The sequence below is a fragment of the Suricata suricatta genome, chromosome 10 (assembly GCF_006229205.1).
Source record: "Suricata suricatta isolate VVHF042 chromosome 10, meerkat_22Aug2017_6uvM2_HiC, whole genome shotgun sequence".
In the NCBI taxonomy this organism is placed as follows: domain Eukaryota; kingdom Metazoa; phylum Chordata; class Mammalia; order Carnivora; family Herpestidae; genus Suricata; species Suricata suricatta.
Window position 1 is genome coordinate 57680451 of NC_043709.1, and position 9742 is coordinate 57690192.

Below are 9742 nucleotides of genomic sequence, written 5' to 3' on the forward strand. Positions count from 1 at the left end.
GGGGCCGTGAGAGAGGGGAACAGAAGATCCCAGACGGTATCCGTACTGACAACATCAAGCCCAATCTGGGCTCAAACACACAAACTGTGAGATCATGACCTGAGCTGACGTCTTCTGCTCAACCAGCTGAGCACCCAGGCATCCCTGGTTTCTCTAGAGTATACATATTAAACTCACCACAATCTACCTTCGTTTGATGACATATCACTTCATATGTAGAATTAGGAACCATACACGTGTCACTTCTATGTTTACCCTTTTGGCCTTTGTGCTACTACCCTCGTACATTTAATACATCTTTTACTTATGAACTCCAAAAATAGTGGAGAAATTGCAAGTCTTGTGCATTACTGGTAGGAACGTAAAATGGTGCAACCATTGTGGAAAACAGTACAGAGATTCCCCAAAAGATTAAACATGAAATTACCATATGATCCAACAATTCCACTTCTCAATATACACCTACAAAAATGGAAAGCAGCAGATTGAACCAATGCTTGTACACCAATACTCATAGCAGCGTTATTCACTATGACCAAAAGATAGACTCACCAAAATGCTACTGACAACTGAATGGATAAAGAAAATGTAGTGTATCTATGCAAGGGAATATTATTCAGCATTAAAAAGAAATAGAACTCTGACACATGTTACAACATGGATGAAATGGAAGACAGTATGCTAGTGAAATAAGCTGGACACAAAAGTAAAATATAGTATAATTCCACTTATATCCACTACTTAGTATAGTCGCATTGATAGAGACAGAAAGTAGAACAGTGGTTGCCAGATGCTGGGTGTAAGGGTGATGGGGTGTTACAGTTTAATGGGAGCAGAATTAAAGTTTGGGAAAATGAAAAACTTTTAGAGGAAAATGTTGCTACAAAAGATATTAGAGAATTACTGTATTCTCCTCTAGGATTTTTATGGTTTCAGTTCTCACACTTAGGTCTTTAATCCATTTTGAGTTTCTTTTGGTGCACGGTGTTAGAAAGAGGTCCAGTTTCATTCTTTTAAATGTAGCTGTCCAGTTTCCCCAGCACCATTTGTGAAGAGACTGTCTCTTCTTTATTCTGTATTCTTACCTCTCTTGTCATAGATTAATTTACTTAAGGTGTGAGTTTATTTCTGGAACTCTAGTGTGTTCTGTTGATCTGCGTGTCTGTTTTTGTGCCAGTCCCATACTGTTTGTTTACTATAGCTTTGTAGTAGATATTGAAATCTGGAATTGTGACCCCCCAGCTTTGTTTTTCTTTCTCAAGGTTTCTTTGGCTATGTTGGGTGTCCTGTGGTTTCATACAAAGTTGAGGATGACATTAGCTGTGTTTTTTTTTCATATCTAGACTTTATTTTGTTGAGGTATGTTCCTTCTAATCACATTTTGTTGAGATTTTTTTTTATCATGAACAGATGTTGAACTTTGTCAGATGCTTTTTCTGCATGTATTGAGATGATCATATGATTTTTGTCCTTCATTTTGTTGATGTGGTATATCATGTTGATTGACTTTTGAATATTGAACCATCCTTGCCTCCCAAGAGTAAATCCCACTAGATCATGGTGAATGATCCTTTAATGTATTGTTGAATATGGTTTGCTAATATTTTACTGAAAAATTCTGCATCTATGTTTCTCAGAGTGATTAGCCTGTAGTGAATGGGTAGAAAATATTTGCAAATGATATATTTGATACATGCAAAACATACAAAAAACTTATACAACTGAATACCAAAACCCCCACACAATCCAGTTAAAAATGTGCAGAAGTCTTGAATGGACAGTTTTTTAAAAGAAGACGTACAGATGTCCTACTCACACATGAAAACATGGTCAACATCATTAATAGTCAAGAATCTGGTAATCAAAATTCCAATGAAATGGTACCTTACACCTGTCAGAATGGCTAAAATAAAAAAAAAGAAGAAATGACAACTTTTGGATGAGGATGTGGTAAAAAAAGGAATCATATTCTGTTGGTTGGAATGCAACTTGTGCAGCCTCTGTGGAAGAATAGTATGGAGGTTCTTAAAAAAATTAAGATTAGAAACACCATATGATCTGATAATTTCACTACTGAGTGTTTGCTCAGACAAAATGAAAACACTAATTCAAAAAAATGTATGCACATTGAAACATTGCTTACAATAGGTAAGATATTGAAACAACCTTAGTCTCCATCAACAGATGAATGGATAAGGAAGAGATGGTATATATAAAGTGTAGAATATTACGCAGTTGTAAAAAAGAATGAGACCACGCCATTTGAAAAAAAAACATGGATGGTTCTAGAGGGTACTATGCTAAATGAAAGAAATCAGATTGAGAAAGACAAATAACATATGAATTTCCTCATATGTGGAACCTAAAAACAAATGAATAAAGAAACAAAATGTAGACTCATACCTATGAATACAGAAACCAAAGTGATTGTTGGCAGAAGGGAGGGGATGGAGAGATGGAAAAAATAGGTGAAGGGGAGTGGGACATACAGGCTTCAAGTTATGGAATGAATAAATCAAGAGAATAAAAGGCACACCTAAGGAATATAGTCAGTGATATTATAACGGAGTTGTATGGTAACAGATGGTAGCTGCACTTGTGGTGAGATTAGAAGAGTGTGTCAACTTGTCAATCACTGTGTTGTACACCTGAAATTAATGTACCGCTGTGTGTCAAACTGTACACAAAGAAAACTTTATAAAAATGTTTTGAAGATAGGTAGTGGTGATGATTCTACAATAATGTGGATATTCCTAATGCCAATGAACAGTATACTTAAAAATAGTAAAAATGGTGAATCTTATATTATGTGTATTTTATGACAGTAAAAAAATGAGTGTTAAAAAACAAAATGATAGGGGTGCCTGAGTGGCTTAGTTGGTTGGGCGACCGACTTCAGCTCACGTCATGATCTCATTGTTTATGGGTTTAAGATCCATGTTGGGCTCTGTGCTAACAGCTCAGAGCCTGGAGCCTGCTTCAGATTCTGTGTGTCCCTCTCTCTCCTCCCTCCCTCCCTTGTGATCTGTCTAGAAAATATAAACTTAAAAAAAATTAAAGTTAATCAAAATGATAAAACATTCCAGGAAATATTTTATTTGGCTTTAAAGTCTCAATTGTAATTTTGATTTATTTAAATAATAAGAAAAGAGCTCATATAGTTACTCAAGTTGTGATCTTTTCTGGTGCCCTTTATTTCTTTTGGTAGGTTCATGTTTCTATCTGGCAGCAATTTCTATCGGAGAGATTTACTTTAATGTTTCTTGTGAAGCAGGTGTGCTGGTGATGAATTATTTTAGGTTTTTTTACGTCTGAAATGTCTCTTTCACCTTCAATTTTGACAAATATTTTTGATGGATAGAATTCTAGGTTGTCACTCTGCTCCTACTTTAAAGATGTTCTGTAATTGTCTGTCTGTCTTGCGTTGTTTCCATGAAGAAGTATGTTGTCATCCTTTTATTTCCTTTATTTTATGTAAAAGATTTTATTCTTTGCTTTTAAGTAATTTTAAAAATTGTTATGCTTCCATGTTTGCTGTGGCTAGGCTTTGCTGAGCATGTCTGATTAGTGGATTTATATTTTCCACTTTTTGAAGTTTATAGTATTTTGAAATGTTTTCATTTATTTCTTCAAATACTTTTTGAGTCCTTCCTTTCCCCTTTTCTGAGGAACCTTTAATTATACAGTCTATCAGCCCTCTTGAATTTGTGTCACAGTCCCTGATGCTCTTAATTTTTTTTGTTTTTTCTTTGTATGCTTTATATGGTTTTAACTGCTCTTTCTTTAACTATTTTTTCCCTGCAATATCCTGATAATAATCTATATTTTTCTTACAAAGTATATTTTCATCTGAATAAGTTCGATTGGGATCTTTTTTTTCTTTCTTTTTTTTAAAGTGTTTTACTTATTTTTAAGAGAGAGAGCGAGAGAGAGAAAGAGAGAGAGAGCGTGAGCAGGGGAAGGTCAGAGAGAGATGGAGACACAGAATTCGAAGACAGGCTCCAGGCTCTTAACCTGCTGTCAGCACAGAGCCTCATGCGGGGCTTGAACTCTCCAATCATGAGTTCATGTCCTTAGCTGAAGCCAGAGGGTTAACTGACTGAGCCACTCAGGCTCCCCATATTTTTTTCTTAACCTATTTACTTAACATCTTTCTTTTACTTTCTGTATAGTTATGATTACTGTTTTAACCGTATTTTGCTTTAAGTGTATCACTTGTGCCATTTTGGGATCTATTTGTATTGATTGTTCTCCTTATATGTTGCATTTTTCTGTCTATTTGCATGCCTGGTAAATTTTAATTATGCCAGGCATTATGAATTCCACTTTCTTGAAGGCTGGATGTATCTTTGTAAACATCGTTCAGCTTTGTTCTGGTATCACTTGAATTACTTGGAAACAGTTTTTTCCTTTCAGGTTCTGTGTTAATCTGTTTACCCAAGTTGTTATCTTTCCTGGTGCTCTATTCCTTTTGGTAGGTTCATGTTTAGCTTACTGGATCAGATCAATGGACTAGACCAGAGCAATGTTTAGCCTGTTGATTTCTTCCCCTCAAACTGAGGCAAATCTTTTTGAATAATACCCAGTAAATTAAGAGATTTTAAATTCTTTTTGCTGTGAATAGAAAGCATTTTCATTCTTATATGAGCTCAGAATATTGTTTTTTGCAATCCTTTTGGATAATTTTTACCTCAGGTAATTTTCTTACATGTATATGTTGATCAGTTTAAACTTGTGGATGAACTAATTTTGAGGCAAATTGAATTCACAATCTCCAGGGGTTACTAGAGGGCACACATTAGTAGATTTTACAGAAGCGCCAGAGAAGCAGACAGTGTTCTGTTTGCTGTTCAAGGGTTTGATTTCTTCATGTCTGTAAAACATGTAATGACCTCTTTTGAAGTAATTTTCTTGCAAGTTAATCAGAACTTGTTCAAGACTCCTCCCATGTTATTTCATTGCTTGGGATCCAACAACAGACTCAAGTTCAAACAGATTCCAGGGGATTGGGTGCACAGTATGACCTAGAAAAAGGCAATATATATACCAAAAGAATTTGAAGACAGCAAATTTATATCAACAATAACCTGTGGAATATCTATGGGAATAGATCATAAGAGTTTTGGAGGCAGGATAAAGTGAGAAGTGATATGAGATATATATTTCCTTAATTTAAAAAATCTTTTTAATTTTCTAATCTTTTGAAAGGAATGCCATCTTTTTAATCGAGTCTTTGAGGGCTTGTTTGACTTGCTTATTCCGTAGCGTATAAATGAAAGGGTTCATCAACGGGATAACTGAGGTGTTGAGCAATGCCACCACTTTATTAATGGCTACTCCTTCCTTTGCTGGTTTGACATACATGAAGATGCAACTTCCATAGGTGATGGAGACTACGATCATGTGGGAGGAACACGTGGAGAAAGCTTTGTTTCTTTGCTGAGCTGAAGGGAGTCTTAAAATCGTCTTGATGATGTATGTGTAGGACATAATTACACAGACTAGTGTGACTATGAGGGTCAGCACAGCCATGATTAAAACAAGTTGCTCTATAAATTGAGTGTCTGAGCATACAATCTTCAGAAGAGGAGATGCGTCACAGACAAAATGGTCAATGAGATTAGAGTTACAGAAATCTAGCTGAAGTCCCAGACTCAGCGGTGGGAGTATGACGATTAACCCAATCATCCAACAGCAAAGGACAAGAATGGTGCATACTCTTTCATTCATGATGGTAGTGTAGTGCAGGGGCTTGCAGATGGCCATGTAACGGTCATAGCACATGGTAGTTAGAAGAAAAAATTCTGTTGCTCCAGTGAGGATGCCAAAAAATAATTGGATGACACAAGCATTATAGGTAACACTTTTGTCCCCAGTTGTCAGGCTGTATAGGAATCGAGGAACACAGACAGTTGTCAATATTATTTCTAAGATGGAAAAATTCTGAAGGAAAAAGTACATGGGTGTTTTGAGGTGAGAGTCAACCAGAGTGAGGAGGATAATGATTAGATTTCCAGCAACAGTGAAAATGTAGGTGAAAAACAGAAATACTGAGAGAATAACCTGTAGTACTGGGTTATCTGTCAATCCTAGTAGAATGAATGTTATTGCAGAATGATTCTTCATCACTGTCTTCAGATATATAATGAGTTTGTATTAACAAATCACAAACCTTGAATCTGAGGAATAGAACATATAAACAATATTTCAATAGCTGTATAATGAGGAAATGTAGCCCAGCAAGCCAGTAGAAATACATTTAAGCACTTTTAATTGTCAATAATCTGATGTTGAAGTCATTGCACCATGCTCAATTCCCTGGACTCTTCTTTACCTTTGTCTTGAGAATGTGGTTTATAGAAAAGATCCCTTGGCAGTTTCATTTCCCATTCCCATTCCAGGTTACAATTTTTTTAAGGTTTATTTATTTTTGAGAGAGACAGAGAGACAGAACATGAGCAGGGGAGGAGCAGAGGGTGAGGGAGTCACAGAATCTGAAGCAGGCTCCAGGCTCAGAACTGTCAGTGCAGAGCCCGACATGGGTCTTGAAGTCACAAATGGTAAGATCACAACCTGAGCTAAAGTCAGGTGCCTAACCGACTGAGCCACCCAGGCACCCCCACGACCAATTTTAAGTTGGTAGAAAGTACCACAAGGATTTCAGAGTCCTTTGGGTTTAGTGTGGCCATCATGGCAGCAGGAGATCCATTAATGTTAATAAATAGAAAAAATATGTATAAAATTTTAATTTCCCCATTTGTCAGGACAGCATATCAGCAAATCATTTTCATATCCTATCATAATATAATGGCATCACTGCTTGGGTGTCTTAGTTTCCATGCTTTGCAACACTTTTCCCTTTTAAATAAATTCCTTAATCTCCCCAACATTTAGAAAAGCCTATACCGTGTGAGTGAACTGGGGCATTACCATGAAATTTCTTGAGTCCCACACTGCCACAGGCTATCTCCTTTGCTCTTCTTTTAATACAGGTTGAGTTATTTGGGTCTTTGTTTCTCCCTTATATCGGTTTGATCAGCCTCTGTTTTATTTCCTTTTCTGTATTCCTGTTTGAACTTCTGTCTGTTGTCTAGAATCCTCTCCTTCCCAAGCATTCCCAGAACACTGACAAGTAGGATGTTCTGATGTCCTTCCTAGAGAACAGAATTCTGCCCTTAGGTTTCCATGATCCGTATTGGAGTTCTGTAGTTTACACATAGATATTTCAGGTTCCAAATGTCTTCTCTATTAATAAGATAACAATCTAGATCCTCCTAGTTGGGCAGACATAGGGGAATACCATTTGGGTAAGAAGTTGCCTTCTTTACCATGAATCCATTCTCTGAAGATTCACTTTGCCTCTGGGAATGTCACTAATCATTGCTGCCCCTATCAATGCTCACATTTAACATGGATTAAACATTACATGGAGAACTAATAAACCTGGTTATTAGGTATATATATTGTTTTCTTTTTCTTTTATAGTTTATTGTCAGGTTGGTTTCCATGTAACACCCAGCGCTCATCCTGATAAGGGTCCTCCTCCAGGCCCATCACTCCCCTTCATCTATCCCCCTCCACTATCAGCCCTCAGTTTGTTCTCAGAATTCAAGGGTCTCTCATGGTTTATCTCCCTCCCTCTCCCCAACTATTTTACCCCTTTCTTCTCCACCATGGTCCTTGGCTAAGTTTCTTCTTTTACACATATGAGTGAAAACATATGGTATCTGTCCTTCTCTGCCTGACTTATTTGATTTAGCATGACACCCTCGAGTTCCATCCAACTTACTACAAATGGCCAGATTTCATTCTTTCTCATTGCCATGTAACATCTTCTTGATCTGGTATGGATATTCTTAAAAGCTGAAAAATCACAATCCATTCTTTTGGGTTTCTCTACAAGACTGACTCTGTGTGTTACTTCTTTTGAGGATCCTATCAAAGAAACCATCATTACCTCCTTCCAGGAAGCTGTTCAGTACTTTTTCAAGGCTCACATGTCCTACCTATTTTTGTACTCTTCCTAGCAATTGTGGCAATATTTTTCTAAGAAGTATCAGAGCTGGAATTTAATCCAGGTAAAACTGGACTAATGTTTAAGTGTTTCTAGGGAATTTGTAATTTTAGGGTTTGGAAATCAATGCTAATAATCACAAATTAGTTAAAATGTTAGTTTTTCAAATGTTTCCTAGCCACAAACAGTACGCCTGGGGCATCTGCATTTCTTCAATATATGACTAGAATGAGGGGCACCTAGGTGGCTCAGTTGATTAAGTGTCCAAGTTCAGCTCAGGTCAAGATCTCATAGTTCCTGAATTCAAGACCCACGTCAAGCTCTGTGCTGTCAGCAGGAAGCCTGGTTCAGATCCTCTGTCCCCTCCTCTCTCCCCACCTCCCTTTCTCATGTTCCTTCTCTCTCTCTCACTCTCTCAAAACTAAATAAATATTAAAAAATAAACCACTATCTTAGGTCTCTTTCCCATCTTGCAAGATGGCGGGCGAAAAAGTGGAGAAGCCAGATACTAAGGAGAAGAAACCCAAAGCAAGAAGGCTGAGCTGGTGGCAAGGTCAAGAAGGGGAACCTCAAGGCTAAAACACCAAAGAGAGGGAAGCTCCCCTGCTGAAACCTCATGCTAGTCAGAGGAATTGGCAGATACTCCCGATCGGTTATGTATCGAGGAAGGCCATATACAAGAGGAAGTATTCAGCAGCTAAATCCAGGATTGAAAAGAAAAAGAGGGTTCTTGCTTCGGTCACTAAACCAGTCGGTGGTGATAAGAATGGTGATACCCAAGTGGTTAAACTCTGCAAGATGCCCAGGTATTACCCTACTGAAGATGTGCCTCAGAAGCAGCTGAGCCACCACAAAAAACCTTTCAGTCAGCACGTGAGGAAATTGTGAGCTAGCATCACGCCCAGGACCATCCTGATCATCCTCACTGGGCGCCACAGGGGCACGAGGGTGGTTTTTCTGAAGCAACTGAGCAGTGGTTTGTTACTTGTGACTGGACCTCTGTCCCTCAATTGAGTTCCTCTGCGTGGAACACACCAGAAATTTCTCACTGCCACCTCCACCAAAGTGATATCAGCAGTGTGAAAATCCCCAAACACCTCACTGATGCTTCCTTTAAGAAGAAACTGCTTAAACCCAGACACCAGGAAGGGGAGATCGCCTACTCGGAGAAACAGAAATAAGAGATCACAGAGCAGCGCAAGGTTGATCAGAAAGCTGGGGACTTGCAAATTCTGCCAAAAATCAAAGCTGTCCCTCACCTTCAGGGCTACCTCCGCTCTGTGTTTTCTCTCATGAATGGAGTTTATTCTCAGAAACTGGTGTTCTAAGTGTCTCATAAAGAACCTGATTAAATAATGGATCCATAAAAATATATAAGTAAGGAAGTAAGTAAGTAAGTAAATAAATAAATAAATAAATAAATGCCTAGAATGAAATCTCTTTATGAGGCACCAATTATTTTGTAATGTGAGTTTTTTTTAAGTTTGCTTTAAGATATTCTCTACAAAATACCTTAAGTGTTTTTTCCCTCTGTGCTAAGGGAAGGTATCATTTTTTTTTCCAATGAGGAGAGTTGCTGCAGTGTGATAGGCTTAGGGGATAAAGAGTTTGCCTGAGTGGCAGCAATTAAATAATGCATGCTCAGGAGAAATTGCTTTCCTACGCCAAGACATGAAGGTTTCCTAACAGTCACATGTCTTTTCACTTAGTGCCTCTAATATTCTTCTC

The 9742-nt window shown here is 37.7% G+C and overlaps 1 protein-coding gene and 1 pseudogene across 1 annotated transcript; one reads left to right on the forward strand and one right to left on the reverse strand.

Moving 5' to 3' along the window:
* Positions 1-5193: 5193 nt before the first annotated feature.
* Positions 5194-6126, reverse strand: LOC115305164 (olfactory receptor 6C2-like). Its single transcript, XM_029955472.1, has one exon. It carries the CDS (start codon positions 6124-6126, stop codon positions 5194-5196), a length of 933 nt encoding a protein of 310 aa, XP_029811332.1.
* Positions 6127-8491: 2365 nt separating this feature from the next.
* Positions 8492-9342, forward strand: LOC115304404 (annotated as a pseudogene).
* Positions 9343-9742: the final 400 nt, after the last annotated feature.